Source organism: Maylandia zebra, linkage group LG8 (genome assembly GCF_041146795.1).
Source record: "Maylandia zebra isolate NMK-2024a linkage group LG8, Mzebra_GT3a, whole genome shotgun sequence".
NCBI classification, from domain to species: Eukaryota; Metazoa; Chordata; class Actinopteri; order Cichliformes; family Cichlidae; genus Maylandia; species Maylandia zebra.
In genome coordinates this window covers 8,669,222-8,689,905 of record NC_135174.1, presented here as the reverse complement: position 1 = coordinate 8,689,905, position 20,684 = coordinate 8,669,222, and the positions used below count along the sequence as shown (strand labels likewise).

The 20,684-nt window shown below is 39.9% G+C and overlaps 1 protein-coding gene across 1 annotated transcript in view; it reads right to left on the bottom strand.

Moving 5' to 3' along the window:
* Window positions 1–20,684, bottom strand: part of uts2r (urotensin 2 receptor) — a 94,963-nt gene that overhangs the window by 62,049 nt on the left and 12,230 nt on the right. Inside the window, exons 2-3 of the mRNA XM_004557539.5 lie at window positions 2,687–2,860; window positions 755–1,470 (exon numbers count right to left, since the gene is read on the bottom strand). Coding sequence (XP_004557596.1) covers window positions 755–1,468 — 714 coding nt within the window. The 5' untranslated portion in view covers window positions 1,469–1,470; window positions 2,687–2,860. The remainder of the gene's footprint in view (window positions 1–754; window positions 1,471–2,686; window positions 2,861–20,684) is intronic.

The window sequence follows — 20,684 nt, the reverse complement described above, 5'->3', positions numbered from 1 at the left end:
ACCAAAAAAGGAGAACTGAGATCGAGTTGGAGAGTCTGTGTGAAAATAACTGAAGAATTTTTAAGATATTATGTGATGCTCTCTTATTGATATAGTTGTTTCAGAGTATTGTACATAACTTGGCCTAAGAGTAAGATTTATTTTTTCATTCCAGCTTTTATATATGAGGATGTGCTTGGCTGAAAAAATAATGAGCAGATAAATCTAGAACATTATAATTATCTGTAGACTAATAAAGAGTTTATCTAATAATAATCATTTGATACAAATAGTGTAGTAGTCGCACGCGCCATTTCTCTGTGGTTTTTGTTCTTAAACTAAAGTTGTGTAATTATAATTACATATTCTTAGTTATGTAACATACTAATACAGGATCTTTAATAGTAATGGAGTCACTAGCAGATGACAGGAAGGTTTTTATCTCATTGTTATCAGTCTCACCAAGCAACCTCTTGCAACCACTTGGCAACCAGTCAGTCATGACATTGACTTTTCTCTAACAACCGGTGGTTACCAGGCAGTCACCAACCAGTCTCTAAACCTGTGTGACAAGGGCTTTAAATCTGTGGGAAACACTGTATTGCCCTTTTGTTTCCAGGAAGAAATGTGGGTTTGAATAGAATTGGCATAGATAGCTGAGTAGTGGCATTTAAATATTCAACCCACACAAAAGGATTTGATAAGTGGTAAGACAGTAAGTGCAATGATAAAGCAAAATAGTCACATTAAACACATTAATTTGTGCTTAACTTACCTTTTGATTTGGTAATTTTTTGGTCTGCTTGAATGTCTCTGTCTGTGAAATCCAATAAGTGCGTGCAAGCTGGATGTAAAGATAGCCAATAATCAGTCCTGGAGCGACAATGCTAGTGCAAAACAGGAAGGAGATGTAAATCTTGTAGGAGAGCGGTGACAAAGTGGACTGACACATAGGCTTGGTGCCCACTGCCATCAGTTGAATTCTCACGATCATCGGTAGGGTGAGGATTAGAGAAGCTACCCAGACAAGTAGGGCAATAGCTTTCCGATAACTTTTCGATCGTTTCACTGTGTCGAGTGGCTTGAGCACTGCAAAGTAGCGTTCTGTACTCATGATTGTCAGAGTAAAGATGCTTGCGTGCATAGTCAGGAAGTCCATGCTTATCAGAATCCGACACCCTGCATCTCCAAAGTACCATCCCTTCAGGAAGTGTGTGCAGACTACGAAGGGGATGGTGAGAAGATACAGCAGATCTGCTAAAGCTAAGTTTATGATGTAGATGTACATGGAGGCTGCAGACCTCATGGAGTGGCACATCACCACCAGGGTGTAGATGTTCCCGGAGACTCCAATGAGACACATGATGGAGAGGATGGTTCCAATGGTAAAGGTGGCGGCTGTATCTTCAAGTGAGTTCAGAGGAGGGTCAGTTGCATTGCCGCCCCTTTCCACCAGGACTCCCACAGGCTCCATGGACACTGTTGTCATGTCTGGATGCAAGAGAAATGTATGGGAACAGGGAAATGATATATTAGCTCTCCAATATAGCCAATGCATGGAAGCTATTTTAATGAAGTGGATCTTTTGGGGATTTATAAACAGATTGCTAAAGTGTTAAAAAGACTATACTGGCATATTTTCTGCAAGCTATCATCTCCATTTTGAAAAAACACGCCAATAGGTAGAGATCTAAACCATCTCTCACTCTGAGTCTCTGACTCATTGCATATTTACAGAGGTGGAGACCAAAAAGTGTCAAAACTACTAAACAAAAGGTTAAATTTCTGTCTGACTAAAGTTTAATCTGATTAATAAAAATTACCAAAGCAGTGTTTTAGTAAGACCAAGTTGGTCAAGAAGTGAGGCGTTATCCTAAGTTTTGAAACTGTAGTACTAATGTTTAGATTCAGTCTGCACACTGTGACTCAAATGATGCAGAAAATCTGACACTGAAATAATCTTTGATGGAAATTAGCGCTCTTGTTATTGAGTGTTATCTGTCTGATTAACATTAGCACAATCTTAAACTCTGGTGACAAAAATGTGTCATAATTCTCTGCAAGTTTTTAAATGGGAAGAAGTTCGTTTTTTTTTATCATGCACTAACAAATATGTAGCCTATGGTCTTGTATGTTATTCTTTGAATAAGCTATGACTCCGTGTTATGAATCAGAATTATGACTTATGTGCTGAACTTAAAGTAAACATACTGTGAATTTCTAACTTGGTCAGTTGGTTACACATTTAGGTCTAGGCTGGAACCATGAATCTTAGTTTCTAAAGAAAATTTTGCTTATTCCCATTTGATTACCGCACAACTTAAGAAAAAGAGTCTCATGAACATTGCACAACTGAAAAATGATCCAAGTCATTTCTCAGAAGTAAGACTAAAGCTAAATGTATCAGAGTTGATCCAGTTGTTGCACTGATGTCTTTACTGAGTCATAGACATCTTCTTGTCAAGATTAATGCTCACCTGTCAAAATTCAGACAGAAATCACTAAGATGTAATTTCTCCGTTGTGACTTAAGTAGTACCAAAAAGCACCAGGGGCAGAGATAAAGTCAGGCTGGACTTATATTACATTTTAGCCTTCAGTAATAGAATTTCCTGGCAAGCTCAGAAAAGAACAGCAGTTCCTACTACATGCATGTAAATGCACAATTACAAATCTATTTGGGAAATAAAGTGAACTGGCTGACTTACCTGGGCTGCCTTACTGGACAGAAGAGGTTCAACACTCAGCTGTGGTTCCACTGGCCATGCTCTGTCAAACTTCACACTTGCTGGACAAATTTCACACTCCATAAAAGTCCCCACAGAGTGTAGAAAGGAAACCCACAGGTGGAGCAAAGGAAAAGAAATGTATATCCAGGAGTCCTGAAGGAGGAAAATGACCTAAATGAGTCATCGACTACAACAAAAACCCTTCCACTGTTGACTCGTCTCTCGACAGCAAATCAACCAATCTAACGTGTCTTGATTCAAGAGAAAGTGCACTGATAGCAGCCTTAAAAGTTCTCTCCTATTCCCTTCACTCTTTGTGCACCTTAGCAGCATCCACGTACAGGATGTCAGCATCGGCAGAATCGGAAGAGAGAGAGAGAGAGAGAGAGAGAGAAAGGGGGGGAAGAAAGCATCAGTGAAACAATCACAGAAGTGAGAATCACGTTCAGCTACAGCTGGCTATGGAGAATCCTCTGTTTGACTGAGAGAGAGAGCGTTATAGAGAGAGTGTGAGTGTCAGAGGTAGAGAGGGCTGAGCAAAAGCAGGGAGAAAGGGAGGGAGGGAAACAGAGCTATCAGTGAGGTACTCTCGCTGAGAAGCCTGAAAGTAGGAGGGAGAAGACGCAGAGAACGGACAGCAGAGAGGTATGCAGGAAATGCATTCTGCTCTCTCTCCTTCTCGCTTTCACTCTGTAACCCCTGTGCCCTCTATTTCCATGTGACAGGGGCGTGTGCAACAAACTGATATGCAATAACAGGACTTGAGACACACTCGCATGACAGCCTCACAGACACACAAAAAAACATGCAGTAAATAAAAGATATACAGCAATGGCAATTTGTTAGATTGTGTTTGTTATTTTAACTGAATGGTTACAAAGTCAGCGTCAACTACCACTGCAGCAATTTGCCTCAGACTGCTGCAGAGAAGCTGATATAAATTAAACAGTGTTGTTGGCTTTCTGTCACTGCTACATGCTGAATATGGACTACATGTTAATACAACTGCATGTCAGGTCAAAGACGCGTAGTTCCCCCTTTTTACCTAGAAGAGCAATTGTAAAATTACAGTGTATAAAATTTTACCACTAGGTGTCAATAAATTGCAGTCAGCTGAATTTACCCCCACCATTTAGCCTGTGTAATACTAGCTATGGTGACCACTGCAGGACAAAAAAGGACTAGCTGCCATTCATCTGTAGTGAGTGCTTGCTGTTAGTTAGCCGTTTATCTTAGATGTCAGTATACTGGTTATCCTCGCCTATTTTCTGTAGGGAAGACAGTAAAACTTTGTGAAAAGAGTCTGATATGAATCAACGACTTAGTGAACCTCTCTTTTGTCTGATGATAGTGATACTGATGAAAGTTGTTGAGGATATCCTGAACTTTTGTCTTAGTAAGCGTTGTCAGGCGATAGCTGCTGTTAGCCTCCGTTAGCGGGCATTGGCGAAACTGTCTTTGAACATTGTTGGACTTTTACTCTTAGCTAATAAACTTTCATAAGATGTGAGAATGTTATAAAACTGTTTATCAGAGGGGAAGTGTGATTATTAGACTAGAGCCTAACATTAGCTGGCAAAATTTTAGCTTATAACCATCTGTTGCTGAGGTGAGGAGGTGGAAAAGAGGAAGAAGAGAGAACAATGGAGGAAGCATAGAAAAACATAATCAGAAAGAAATAATAAAAATATCCACGTACAAATAAAGAGCTCTTTATGATCTTTAAATTAAAAGTAACTGATAAGGCGCACATTTATTTACAACAATAAATAAAATATATTATACCTTATAATATAAAGTGCCTTGAGGTTACTGCTGTTATAATTCTGCACTATATGGATAACATTTAATTAAAGCACAACAGTGTATTTTTTCTATTAAATACCCACCACCCAAAAGTACTTGCTGTAGCTTTAAATAAAGCAGTAGCAGATAAAATGCTTTTATCCAATGAAAGAGAAACAGGATGCAGGTCAGAGTAGAGGACAGATGTTTAATGTGCTTACTAAACAACTTTTATTGAAAGGAATGCGGCACAATCTTTAAATGAAACAGCTCTATTACGATTATTGTAATAGGTCCATGGGGGACGTGCAAAATGATCCACAGGCAGAGGTTAATGATCATATTGGACAGAAGTCAAAAGACAAGTGCTGGCACATGCACATTATCCATAACATGTATTAGCAAGTGGATACGTCAGTAGGGTAGAGTAATACTTCAGCTAAGGAGTTTTTGTCTGCAGAGTATTAGGCCAACTCCCATTACAGCCGTGTACTCTATATTGTCTGTTCTTGGTGTTGTCTTACACTCTAAATATTAACTTCAGTTTGTCACAAATGCCTGACAAGTCTTTTTTTATCCTGCGCATGTTTAATGGAATGTGACAGCTTAATAGTTCTTCTCTTAGAGGTGTGACACCATGAGTGCAGTGGGTTACTACCAAACAGATCTTCCATTTGATGCTATTCAGGCTTTTTCCAACTTAATCTGTGTTATGTCTGGTGCCACTGACGCCTGCTCTATTCCAGAATATATACATGGAATGGTGCGGAGGGCCCATAAACAGCAGGATGATAATATGAACTCTGTTTTGTAGTAGAAAACAATTTAGGCTAATGCGAGTGTAACCCCCACCGCTTTCTGTTTGCTGTTTCCCACTTATCTGATCGGAGTTGGGCTCCAGGCAGGCTGATTTTTCACAGAGATGGACATTCAGACAGGCTCTCACATTTATAGCGGTTACCTTCTGACCTCAAAGGTTGGAACTCCATTTATCACAGTACAGCCTCTCTTCACTGCGAGTCAATGTACACAGACACTCTAGCTAGATGATAAACTGTTTTCAACTAGCAGCCATGAAGTATTCATGAAACTTCAGCAAATGCATGCTGGCAACAGAGGTGAAATGACAAGTGGCTGCTATAAAAGAACACTTAGGAGGCTCTAAAGAGACAGAAATCTTTTTGACAGTGTGCATTTGCTTTTTGGATGGAAATGAATGTTAAAGAATTGCTATCAAAATCGAGCGGGTATAACCGGATGCATGCGCATCAGTTAAAAAAGGCAAGCGACCTCTCCAAAGCACTCTGCACAAACAATAGAAAATAAATTATCAGGTGTTATGCAATCCCCTGCTCTGGGGGAGTGAGTGTGTGAAATGGCCCTGGAGTTCATAATGTCTGTCTGTGGGGTCTTATCTCGACCTGGGTGACATTGCTTCTGCATGATGTGTGTGAGAATGTTTAGACATCACCCTCACCAAAAAGCTATATGGAAAAAGGGGTTAATAGAGCTGTGATGAGCAGCTATTACATCCAGATTAAGACTGCCCATGAGAAGTGATTGCATGGTAAATTATGCAGTGCAACTGCCTGTTGCAGATTGCTGCAGTCATGAGATTTTACAGGATGACACTCACATCCGTGTCATTACCCGCTACACGCTCACACACAGGAAGGGCCAATTGAGACTAGACTAGTAACAAAAACAGTAATCAGGCCGTACACAAAGATAGATTGTTATCCCCATCAAACTGGCAGCTCTGTTGCATATGTGTTCACACATTAGCGTGCTTACCCTCATTCACCATGCTAAATGCCAGGCCAGTCGATAAGGTGTAGTCACCAGTCAGAGGCTCAGAAAATTACACACTTTAACCTATTATCTTTAATCTGAGCTAAATTGCAATCTGATAGAGTAAATAAATGCATCTGCAGTCACATTCATAATTCCATGACCGTGTGTGTGTGTGTAATGACAGGTGTGCATGTTGTGTCCACCATTTGACGCCGATTGTATGAGCACATAGGATGCATAATGTGTCCTCATTGTGAAGTACTTTCTACATCAAATGTAGAAATACAAGGAAACAAATATTAATGAATAAAAATGGGCTGCAGATACACGTGGTCATTCCAACTGGCTAATTTGTGTCAGACCCAGGTTTTCCAGTTTGGTGACTTTGCATGAATGATATGGTCATTCTGGCATCACCGACTCGTGAAGTCCAGCTCATAGTGGAGCCAAAGCAGGAGAGGTGAGAATTATCACCTTCATGATGGAGCCCATGGATTCTGAGTATAAAAAAGGGTAGACTACACACTACGGGTTGCTTTGTCCCAGATTGTTGATGTCATGAGTATACAGGGGAATAGTGGAGTTGGAGTCTAGATGGGAAAGTCATTGGTGCCAGTCTGTTATAGTATCATAGAGTGTGAAAAGGCAAAGTTGTCGATTTACTGGTCGATCTACATCCCTACCTATAGCAACATCACCAAACAGTCAAATCAGTAAACAGTAAAAGCAGTATTCCAATTTAGGACACACACTGCTGTCACATGTTACAGGTTTGCATTTAATGGCGCTGAGAGCTTTGATGATGGGATACAAAAAATATGCAAATGAACTATGAGTAGGAATCTTTATAAACTTTAAAAAATAACGGTTATGATGGGTGAACATTTTTGTACAACATGCAAAAACTTGTTCACAGGTGTTAAATAAATTAAAAATGTCCCTTATTATTTAAACTTAGTGCTCAAAAAAATGAAAGGAACCATATTTAATCAGAGTATAGTATTAAGTTAAAGATAGATCTGATCAGTTAAGTAGTAGAGGTGGTGGATGGTCAGTTTTGACTGCTTTGGTGTTAATGAAATTAATATTAATGTTAATGTAACAATGAGACAACCCATCCAAAACAAGAATGGTTTTAAAAGTGTAGGCCACTGACATTTTTCCTACCTCATTTGTTCAGTTGTTTTTATTTTCTCTAGTTTTGCATTTGGCTAGGGTCATTGTCACTACTGGTAGCATGAGACAATACCCTGACCCTAAAGAGGTTAAACAGGTCGTCTGACTTCTCTAGGATCAATATTTGCCATTACCAGAAGGTTTACTGTGTCTCCCAGCACACTCTCAACAACATGGAGGAGATTCCAGGAAACTGAAAATTACTCTAGGAGAGCTGGACAGGCCCGTAGAACGTCCATAACCCATCAGCAGGACCGCTATCTGCTCCTTTGTACAGAGGAAGAAGATGAGCACTGCGTAAGCAAGAAAAATTACCTCCAGCAGGAAACTTGTATGAATATCTCTGATCAAACAATCAGAAACAGACTTGAGGGGTGTGTGAGGGTCCATGTCCTTTAGTGGGCCCTCTACTCACTGCCTGGCACTATGGAGACCGACTGGCACTTTCCATAATACCAGACTGGAAGGTCAGCAGATGAGAGTGTAGGATCTGACAGCTGTCAGAACCTACACTGGTGCAGTGGGTCCTGGCTTCCTCGTGGTATACACCGATGCCCTGGAGGATGAAGGAATTGATACGAGTGACTGGCCCCCATGCTTGCCTGACCTAAATCCAGCGATCTCAGAATACCCCAAACACCATCCACAATCTCATTGTGAGCGTGACCCAAAGTGGTCATGCATCCATTCAAGCACGTGGGGGCCATACAAACTACTGAGTACCATTCTGAGTTGGTGCAGTGAAATTTCAGCAATTGAAGAAACCTGCCGCATCATTTCTTTTCACTTCAATTTTCAGGGTATCTTTGAATTCAACCCTCCTGTTGGTTGATCATTTTAATCTGCAATCAAATGATTTCACTCCTAACACATTACTCAGTCCATCATCATCACTCCATCAGTACAGATATCGAGCATGAATTTTTCTCCTCCATTGAGATCTGATGTCTTTTTAGACATGTTCATTTGATTGTTTGAGCAACGTTGTTAGCACTGGATCAGGTGTCCCTAAACCATTCCTTGGTTATGCACTAGGCTCAGACTTAATGAGATGCACTGAGCACTCACCTCTTCCCATGTGTTTATATACCACAGGAGCGTGTGTCATTAACTTTTGGTCTTCCCTCCCCTTTGGTCTGTGTTTTGACCTGCACCTTGTGCTATGCTCGCTTTCTTTTCTCTTCTACACATTCAACCAGTTGTGACAGATGGCTGCCCCTCCATGAACCTGGTTCTGTCAAAAGTTTCTTCCTGTTTTTCCTTCCCACAGATGAGGCTCATGCGTGGTGGTGGGGTCATGTCGCTTGATTGTTGGGGTTTTCTCCAGAATACTGTAGGGTCTTTACCTTACAGCATAACATGCTTTTTGAGTGAATTCTGCTGTAATTTGGCACCATCTAATTAAACCTGAAATTATGTGAATTTAATTGTTTTTAAAACTTCACCAAAATGACTCAACACATCCTTATTTTGCCTCACTATCATTGCCTCAAAATGATGAAAAAGATTCTTGATCTCAGCACCCAGAGGGCCTGGTAAACAAAGTGCGGTTTGAAGTTCAACAAGGATTTGGGCACAAGGGAAATTAAGGCAATCTGCACCTCAAACCATGTAATTCACCATCAAAAGAGATGAAAATGGTCTTAAATATGCACAACAGGCTTTCAACCAGCATAAAGAATCACAATGACTCACATGAGAAGACTGAACAGAGCACAAGGGGATTCATGTATGAGCAGTCTGACAATCCTTTCTGCCCGTAGAAGGCTGGTACTTCCAAGGGTAGGCAAGAGCGATACTTCTCTGTCCTCATCCTCAAAAGAAAATAGGTCCAAGGAGTCATCCATATTTGGCAATTGGGGATAGCAACTATTTTCTGTGAAATTTTTTTTTCAAGTTATTAAAAAAATCCATACAATTAAATCTTCAGTCACATAAGAGTAAACATAGGACAGCAATACCTTGGAACTTGGAAAAATCTGTCGTTGAATAATGATTACACTGAATCTTTTTGACCTATTGGTGACTTATTGTTGTGGCAACCAACTGGTCACCCATAGATTAAACTCTCTGAGGCACTTTTAAATGGAAGATGATTGCACAGGTCAACCTGTGGGAGGCAAACAATGGCGGTCCGGGTTCGACGGATTGCAGATTGTCAAAGGTTTGCAAATAACTGCCATCTAATCAATCAACTGCAATCAGTCAGAGTCAGTCTGTGACCAAATGGTAAATGGTCTGTATTTGTATAGCACTTTACTTGGTCCTAAGGACCCCAAAGCGCTTTACACTATACACAATCATCCACCCATTCACACACACATTCACACACCGGTGATGGCAAGCTACAGTGTAGCCACAGCCACCCTGGGGCGCACTGACAGAGGCGATCAGTTGCAAAATAATTGATAACTTATGACAGTCATTGGTTTTTGGGGAGGTCCTCACCCCTTTTAGTCCCTAGTCCCACCACTGTTCATGTTCCATTTCAACTGGTTATGCCACCATTATACTATCACTGTTTTGGAATAAAAACTACCACTGACTATATAAAGATAAATTAAAAGGATTGAGTTTCAGATTTAAAAGCAGACTCAAAGAAACAAATCATAGAAATAACCTTAATAAGTGTCAGATACGTACCTGATCATCTACATCAGAATTCTCTACAAAGGTAAAACCTGCAGCTTCCTTTTTGATCTTGTTGAAATGCAGTTATACAGCAGGGTTTCTGTCTGTCTTTAATATCCCACAGTTAGAAAGCCTTGCTATGCAGCGGTCTGTGAAAAACTCTGTGTACAATGTTGCTTTTGCAGTTGATGGTCTATAGCTGCTGTGAGGAGCCACACTCCTGTGAGAGAGGATTAGGCCTGACCTGAACATCATTCACTGCATCATTCACAAGTTAGAACTTGCATCTGATAACGTTGCAGAGTTGACTCTTGAACACCACAGGTCTGCTCATGAATAGAGATTTAAATTTGTGGGTTAAAGAGGGGTGATGATACACAAAAGTAGGTAACTAATGTAAATTGTTTTATTCGAAATCAGGTCCAGCTTATTGGTGTTATTTTCGTCATATTGACGAACAAAACACACTTTGTAGAAACAACTGGTCCATGTCCTCACAGCAGCCATTTCACAGGTAACAAGATCACAAGTTCACATTCGCAATAATATTAGTGCTGCGTTCTCCAACCACTGTTTTCTTTAACATGCATTCTACCATAAGCTATATGTAGGGCAGTTTTCTATCGTTAACCAAAGCTAATATTTATAATACATAATTTGATGTGACTTTATGATTCCCTAAACGGCCAATGGGTGCAAATAATCACGCAGCGTAGTCAAGAATACAGCAGTCCCCGATCGTTTATCACGGGAGTTATGTTCCAAAAATAACCCGCGATAGGTGAAATCCGCGAAGTAGCCAACTTTATTTTTTACAATTATTATAGATGTTTCAAGGCTGTAAAACCCCTCACTACACACTTTATACACTTTGTCAGACAGGCATGAACATTTTCACACTTTTCTCTCTTGTTTAAATGCTCTCAAAGTTCAAACCTTCGTAGAAAAATAAGTTCAGTATTATAGAATGAAACCAAAGACACCTTACCTGTGTCTTACCTGACGGTCCAAAATGTTTTGTCAACATTGTTGTGTTTGTTGGGGAGAAAACTTACAAACATACAGTACAGCACTTCTAGGGATGGGTATCGTTTAGGTTTTATCCGATACCGGTGCCAAATCGGTACTTTTGAAACGGTGCCGGTGCTCAAACGGTGCTCAAACCGGTGCTTAAAGAATGGAGAACACAAAATTGGTCCAAAAACCTCTCATGTTCAGCTGGTTTTTTGTAAAAAGATAACAATGTTAGCCTTTTCTGCAGCTATGGGGCATATATGGTATCACTCTTGGCTGGAAGCAGTGCTTAAACAATGGAAAAAACACAAACTTTGTCCAAAACCTCTCATATTTAACTGTTTTCCACTTTTTCTTTGGTCATTTTAGCCTTTTTGGCCAGGGTGAAGCGAGTATCTGCCATCAAACAAGAAGACAGCTGCATGTAGCTATGATGATATTTGCTAGTTCACCTTACATGCATTAATGTAATAACGTGGTTAGCCTACTCAACGTAAATTACACTCGAACAACATGAAGCTACTCACGCAGAAAAGAACGGCTGCTGCTGCATCATCATCCTCATCATTTCTGCTACAGTGGCAGGGCTAGGGGCCAGGACTCTCCTCTTCGTGTTTTTGGGGGATGTTGCATAACAGGCAACCCACCCGCAGTAGATGCGCTCGGTGTGAGGTCTCGCAGCAAGCTATCAAATACGGCGCATTTCTGGGCTTTTAAAAAAAACGCTATGCGTCGCCAGGTGTTTCATCGGATTTGAGGTGTTGCCTCCTTTGACAGTATCACAGTATCAGCTTAAAGCACTTGTTGCAGGCTGCTGAGTTTGCATCTTTTGCTGTGAAGTACAGCCAGACTTTTGACCGCTTCGCCTTGGACATTTTTAATCTGTAGCTCTGCTCTAACAGAACGTACGTACCTGGGCCCGCCTACTATTCTCGGAAACTAAAATGATTGGCTAGAAGTGTATCACAGCTCAGGAAAAAAAAGCACCGAAATAAAGCACCGAAATGTGCGCTGCTTTTCGGTCTGGTTACTACCGTTTATGTCAGAACCGGTGCCATCATGGCACCGTACACCGGTACCCATCCCTAAGCACTTCAGAGCGCTAGTGATCGAAGATTTATGTAAATTTGACAAGCTGGAAAGATTCTGTATTGGACAGGAGACACGGCACGAGAGTGATTGACAATGGTCTACAGCCAATCGGGATGCAGGACACAATGTGCTTTTAAAAAATAAAACAAAACAAAACATGGAAAATTTCACCAAACAAATCCGCGAAACACTGAGGCCGCAAAGGTAAACCGCGTTAGCGAGGGACAACTGTAATGGAACCAGCCAACTTCTAAATTAGTGCAACCACAGTTCAGAAATTTGTTAATCAGTATTCTGACACAAGAGCCTCATTATTAACATAACTGTCACCAAGTGAAGAAAGCTGATGCCAGAGATTATAAGTAACCAAAACTTGGTGACTGGGGAAGGTGGAGTGACTGGGAAATATCTTCACCTCCCACTGCCACACTTTCACCTAACAAAAACAGCAAGCCTGGAAGCAATTGTCAAAATCATTCTATGCATAATAATATTATTTAAAATAAGAAAAAACATCTCAAATCACTCTGCATTGTGAGGTTAACACCCTGCAATTTCACCAAGAGGACCTCAATAGTCTGATAATTGCCTACGAGCATTTCCTACTGAATCAGTTTTTTCAAAAATGGCTGAATAAATTAACACTAAACAGAAAAAATATTACATAAATCTGTGAGGTTTCAGTTTTTATTTTATATTAAAAAAAATCTGTAATGGCATTTTTAATACTTTATCACATACTGCAATATTTGCTACCATCGTTTAACACCAATAACTTTTTTCATGGACATGGAGACTATAGTGAATCTCACAATTTCTTCCTGTTTAAGAATTAATATAGAATAGCAATGCAGTGTAACTTGCATAATATACTATGCATTTTAACACAACTTTGTCATAAAAAGATACTTTTGCATCTATCAATCATACTGATAGAAAAAAAAGCTAATCTTAAAATCACATAGCATGAAGCCTCTCTCAATAAAACATACCATTCAGTTAGCTTCAAGATTTATGTCTATATGCACACTGAACAACAGCAACACATTACCAGCAGTCACTACTAACTATGGCTTTATTTTAATGTGCTGATAGTTTTTCATTACATTATTTAAAGCTCTCATAAGAAACTGGATGCTGTGAATAACTTTTTAATTTTACAGTATTGCTTTTGCTACAAAAGTTTTTATATTTTAAACTGGATCGACAGTGTCTAACAACATGGCTGCTCCTCCATTATTATTTTTCCTATTACTAGTACAAGCTACACCTCTCTTGCACTGAGACGTGAGCTGTCTTTTTATGCTCTACGCGTAGTGTAAACTTTGTGACACATTAGTGGGCAGAAAGCTGGTCCACTTGGTTTTGTGGGTGGGTTATTATACTGCAGCAAATTGAGGCTTTCTTCCAGGTTGAATAAAGCCAACTACTTCATTATTAGATCTGACTTATTGGCCACATCAAAGCTGCTTTCAGCACAAAAACAGAGGCGGCGACCACAAAGAGAGAACAGCAGAGAAATGAAGTCTTTGAGTTATGTAAGGATTAGTTTGCCACTAAAGGCTGGCATCACCGTTCATTCATTACACTGACAGACAGTCAATCTTCCCACATGGACAAGTCTCAATCAAGACATGTTTCCAATACACACACACACATGGGTGTCAGTCATTCTTTGAGATTGGGAAGGGATTTGATTCAAAGACAAATCCCTTGTTTTATTCTCTTATGGGTTTGAATGTACATCTGCAGCCTATCAGCACGACCTTCATTACTCCTTCATAGAAAACAGAGCAGCAGGAGGCTGCATTATAATGAGATATCAGGGAAATTCATAACATGGGTGCAGGTTGACTCCCGTTCAGAACAATGCCGCTTGTATCATCAGTAGGGGTGGGTTTTTATAATCGATTCATCGATTAAAATCGATTCTGGCTTGGATAACGTAAAATCGATTCATTAAAATCCTGAATCGATTTTTTAATATAAATTTATTTTGTCCGAAATGCCAGAATCTCTGGTGACATCTCACAAAATTTCAAGAACCACCAAACAGTAAATGAGAGCAGGTACAGGGATTCTGCACATAGACTTAAACACACAGCGCGACCCGCGGATCAGAATCAGTTAGATGTTGCCTTTCTCACAGTCGGGGCTGAAAGCCGACAGCTCGCTGATCCGGGTCCGCGCTTTGTGTTCACGCCCTTTATGCGCTGATTCTAAAGCTGTTAGTTTGATCTCTCTCCAAACAATATTGACCGAATCAGCAGCAAAAGAAGATCCAAACGCTTCACATAAACATCGTCATGAATTCACTCTTTTACTGTTTTGCTTCCATTGCGATGCGCAGCTCTCTCTCTCTCCCTCCCCCTCTCCCCCCCCCCCCCTCTCTCGAACAGTTTCGCTTTCTTCATTATTCGCTTGCTTGTTACACAAGTCTACTGTTGCTTACAGCGCTGTCGGCCGCTGTTTTTTCCCCTTTTACATTCTTCCGAAAAGAAAACCTCATTTCTGCTGTTCAATACTGAACAAATTGAAACTTTTTAAAATTATTCAAAATGCAAAATGCTTAGCCGTGTCTCTAATAAAACCGCTGTAACGTCAGAGGTAATGTTCATTAATTAATGGTTTTCTTTCGTTTTTGATGTACTGCAGAATATTTTTATAAAATCCCAGGCCCGGAAAATCACCTACATGTTTTTCTGTGTTTTATCTTCAGCTACTTTGACACAAAGGCATCTGCTGTGATGCTCACACCTTGGATAAAGTCTTGCGAGTGTCAGCTTCCTTTTTATAGATACAAAAATATGTAAATGTCCTGATCTGAATTATATCTCTGACTGTCAAAATTTCCCAGATTTAAATCGAATCGAATCGAATTAAATCGAATCGTGGATCGAATCGATTCGGGACCTTGTGAATCGGAATTGAATCGATTCTAGAAATCAGTGACGATACCCAGCCCTAATCATCAGATATGGCCAGAATCAATTCCTAGATGTATCTTGTGAAAATGGAAATTTCATTCATTTCATTTCATTTATTTGTTCATTTCCAGGCACAACAAATACCTATATTGAACATAAAATGCACAAAACAAAAAACAAAAATTGCCTGAAAAAGGAGTGGGACGAAGAAAACTTATTAAATCCCACATATTAAATTACATATAACTATCAAAGCTTCAAACTATCCATAGAGTGGGGATCCAATCATCTCGCACAAAAAGACAGACATGGTTAAGAATAAATGCAGCAACAGAAGATGCAGACTGGTAATTTTCGGACTAAAAAGTGGGCAGAGAATGAAGAGGTTTCACAAAATCTAATCGTTAAGCAGCTATAAGGTCATCTAATGTATTTCTGTGTTTAAAAAATATATATATAAGAGAACTGAAGAACAAAGGACATCAGGGTGAGATATAAAAATCGATTTTCCTTACCAGACAGGTGGATGACCTCGTTTCAAGATAATAGTTTTATTCTTCTTGTGACTGCTGTTAAACACGCATCGTCCATAGCAGGGCTTCCAGAAATATGATTAGTTCACTCAACGATATATGTATAAACAAATCTGCCAACTTACCAAGTGAAAGCAACCTGCCTACTTGCATCTTGAACTACAATCCATCCAGAAACTTCTGGATGTTTGCATCCAGCCTCTAAACTACCACTTTGTACCTGCAGATGGCTTTTGTCTCCGGAAGCTAGCTTGACATTTCGTGACTTGGAGCTACTGGAATCTAAAGTTTCTGTTATTCTCTTGGGAATGTCTGCGTCCCAGACTTTTTCTGGTTGTTTGCACAAACATCTAGTCTTTGAGCGTGAGAATTCAAGGAAAGCAGAATGCTAGACAAGCTACACTAGTCTTGGCTCAGTTTTTACTGCTCTCCATGCTTTTGTGCAAATGCACACCTATCTACAAGAAAATTAGTCTGTGATTTATCACCAAAAGATATATTTTTCTCTGACTAATTTCCTTGGCCAACATGTGTTATCTAGAGCAGCAGCCCCCAATCTCCAGACCACAAACCAGTACCGGTTCGTCAGTGTTGGGAAGGTTACTTTTAAAATGTATTCCACTACAGATTACAGAATACATGCCCCAAAATGTATTTTGTAATGTATTCCGTTACTCAATGAGAGTAACGTATTCTGAATACTTTGGATTACTTAATATATTATCATGCTTTTTACAACTACATGAATGTACTATTGTTGTGTGACTTATTAATTTTACTGAAGGTTATTTGCCATACCAATACCAACTAGATTTTAAAACTTGATATAAAATGAGTAACAGTAGGTTGACATTAGGTAAGGCTGCACTTTTTGCAGCGATCTCGTATAGAAAACTATTCCGCACCTGTGAAACAGGTTCGCAGCTCCGAACCGTCAAGGCGTAAAACCGTAAAGGGACCTCTGGCTAATACGTTGGGTTCTGTCAGGCTCGTAGCTGAAAACTCCCTCCCTTGCGCTCACAGACACATAACGGGTATGGCAGTCCATTCTCCCTGCAGCACAGACTACACTGCTCATAAGGCTACATTCTTTAAGGCAATGCCTGTAATACTCTGCCTATTACCTTCACATTGAATAATTTTTGTGAATAATTTTTAAAAATATTTCTTCACATCATTGAGTAACATATGAAATGGGAAAATACCGCCGTGTAATCCATTAATTTCAACAAAGTAACTGTATTCTGAATACCACCTTTTAACTGTAATGGAATAAAGTTACTCATAGTTTGTATTTTAAATACGTAACTCCGGTACATGTATTCCATTACTCCCCAACACTGTGGTCCGTGAGTTGTTTGGTACCGGGCCACAAGAGTTGAGGCTCGGGTGTGAAATTCATGGTTTTGAGGGGTTTAATCAGTTTTTAGCTTTATTTTTTTTTTAACATTTTTATCGTTAACTCAGTTTCCCTGGGTCTTTTTTTAGATCTTCTTTTTTTGGTACCGGTACTGGTTTTATTTTGTTGTATTTGTTCCCGACACCTTAAAGGCTGGTCCATGAAAATATAGTCGGACATAAACCTGTCCGTGGGGCAAAAAAGGTTGCAGACCGCTGATCTAGAGGAGTTAGAACAAAGTATCAAGAAACGTTAAATAACTTTAGCCTCGGAAAGCCTTGATTGACAGACCATGTCAACTCTTGTCTACTACGATTGAATATATCAGGCAAGTTTAACAGGTGCTGTCTCCACCAGCATTTTCAGATGAATATATGTGAGAAATAATGTGATTACACTTAATCAGTTGTGTATTTAATGAAGAACCATTCAGGAAACCACTTTTTCATTACGGTTTGAAGGTATTCACAGTCAACCTTCTTAATTCAGCATTTTCTGTTTGTTTGCATTTTATACACACCATGTCCTCACAGGTGAGTCACTACAAACATATAATATATTTAAGTATTTAACCTGAGTTCACGCTTTAGCAAATACAGCAGTGGGTGCCGGTGAGCAGATGCCCGTATGACGCTCGACTAAATGGTGCATGTCTTCCACCGCTCTCTCTCTCTCTCTCTCTCACCACTTTCCTTTCTAATCTTCACTGTGCTGTCAAGTAATGGTGAAAAAGCCCCCTCAAGTATTTTCCAGGGAATACTTTTCTGCAGAATAATTGCTTTTCTTGTACTTGTACAGAAAAAAGAAAGAAAATTTTGCCAGAGCTGCACGATTTTGAGTCTAACTGCTACTTTTACTGAAGGAACATCCTCCACAACTCATCTTTAGTTACTGTAAATAAGCAGGGGTGGTCATCATGTCCACTTGCCTTTGTTTAAAAGTTACTGCGCACCACTGCTTTTTTTAAATGGCCATCACAACCTCAGGTATTTTTTTTTAACGTTTCATGTATTTCACGATAACCTTGCAGTTAATTGAGTTAACCTTTACAGTGTAAGGTTGTTAAGCCTGTTTTGTGCCTCTGACATTCGTTAATCAACACCTCTGTGCATTGTGTGAGGAGTTTTCGTGTCTTGACATCAGTGGCATCCATCTCCTCCAGTGGTCAGCTTATTATTCATATAGCTTTTTAAGGCATACGTAGGGATGGCTGTTCATCTGGCTTCTCAGCACCGGACTTATCTTCTGCAGGTATTTGGTTGTCGCTGACCTTCATGAATTTTGGTTCCTGTTGGTCCACCATTCTGCCTTTTGGAAACGTTACCTTTTCTGTCCAGCTCACCGTCCGTCTCTTTGCAATTATTCGGCCACATTCTCCAGTCCAAATGATATCCCAAGATCTAATACGAATATCATATAACACTAAAAGCAGCAGCAGAATAAAGACACCGGGCTTCTCGTAGTCTAATTAGGTCGTGGGGACCTTTTGTAAAACTGTTGTGTGACTGTGATGAAAAAGCCCCTAATTAGCAGTTTTATAAAGAAGCCAAATTGGCACCCTGGCCAGTTCCAAATTCTAGTCTTATTACAGGGAGTGCAGAATTATTAGGCAAATGAGTATTTTGTCCACATCATCCTCTTCATGCATGTTGTCTTACTCCAAGCTGTATAGGCTCGAAAGCCTACTACCAATTAAGCATATTAGGTGATGTGCATCTCTGTAATGAGAAGGGGTGTGGTCTAATGACATCAACACCCTATATCAGGTGTGCATAATTATTAGGCAACGTCCTTTCCTTTGGCAAAATGGGTCAAAAGAAGGACTTGACAGGCTCAGAAAAGTCAAAAATAGTGAGATATCTTGCAGAGGGATGCAGCAGTCTCAAAATTGCAAAGCTTCTGAAGCGTGATCATCGAACAATCAAGCGTTTCATTCAAAATAGTCAACAGGGTCGCAAGAAGCGTGTGGAAAAACCAAGGCGCAAAATAACTGCCCATGAACTGAGAAAAGTCAAGCGTGCAGCTGCCAAGATGCCACTTGCCACCAGTTTGGCCATATTTCAGAGCTGCAACATCACTGGAGTGCCCAAAAGCACAAGGTGTGCAATACTCAGAGACATGGCCAAGGTAAGAAAGGCTGAAAGACGACCACCACTGAACAAGACTCACAAGCTGAAACGTCAAGACTGGGCCAAGAAATATCTCAAGACTGGTTTTTCTAAGGTTTTATGGACTGATGAAATGAGAGTGAGTCTTGATGGGCCAGATGGATGGGCCCGTGGCTGGATTGGTAAAGGGCAGAGAGCTCCAGTCCGACTCAGCAAGGTGGAGGTGGAGTACTGGTTTGGGCTGGTATCATCAAAGATGAGCTTGTGGGGCCTTTTCGGGTTGAGGATGGAGTCAAGCTCAACTCCCAGTCCTACTGCCAGTTTCTGGAAGACACCTTCAAGCAGTGGTACAGGAAGAAGTCTGCATCCTTCAAGAAAAACATGATTTTCATGCAGGACAATGCTCCATCACACGTGTCCAAGTACTCCACAGCGTGGCTGGCAAGAAAGGGTATAAAAGAAGAAAAACTAATGACATGGCCTCCTTGTTCACCTGATCTGAACCCCATTGAGAACCTGTGGTCCATCATCAAATGTGAGATTTACAAGGAGGGAAAACAGTACACCTCTCTGAACAGTGTCTGGGAGGCTGTGGTTGCTGCTGCACGCAATGTTGATGGTGAACAGATCAAAACACTGACAGAATCCATGGATGGCAGGCTTTTGAGTGTCCTTGCAAAGAAAGGTGGCTATATTGGTCGCTGATTTGTTTTTGTTTTGTTTTTGAATGTCAGAAATGTATATTTGTGAATGTGGAGATGTTATATTGGTTTCACTGGTAAAAAGAAATAATTGAAATGGGTATATATTTGTTTTTTGTTGAGTTGCCTAATAATTATGCACAGTAATAGTCACCTGCACACACAGATATCCCCCTAAAATAGCTAAAACTAAAAACAAACAAAAACTACTTCCAAAAACATTCAGCTTTGATATTAATGAGTTTTTTGGGTTCATTGAGAACATGGTTGTTGTTCAATAATAACATTATTCCTCAAAAATACAACTTGCCTAATAATTCTGCACTCCCTGTAGATCAAGGTTTATAATTGTTTGGATGTGGGTTTTGGGTCATGTCTAGATCTTATATCTTTATTAATTACATGTCTCGCTGTGCTGTGTTGCATGACTTATCTTCACATATGAGTTTGTGACCTACCTATTAAATATACCTATATACCTACCTATTTGTTCTCTGATTTCTTTGCAAATTTCTTTTTTCTATTTCTTTTATGGCATTCCAACCATTTACACACCAATGTTACATCCCTGTGTATTACCAGCAGCTGATGTACACATGTCGTGTTTAATAGCCACAATGAATGTTGCAGTATGATTCTTGGATTCCTGGATGAACTTCATATTTCTGCAATTGTTGAGCACTTACTTGTATCACGATATTGTGATCATTTCTTTAGATTTCTTCAGCAACTATCTGCAGCATCGATTGGCCTGGCATTTGTTCAGTGCCCTGATAAAACAAGCTAGACATTATTAAACATAAAAACCTGCGAGAGA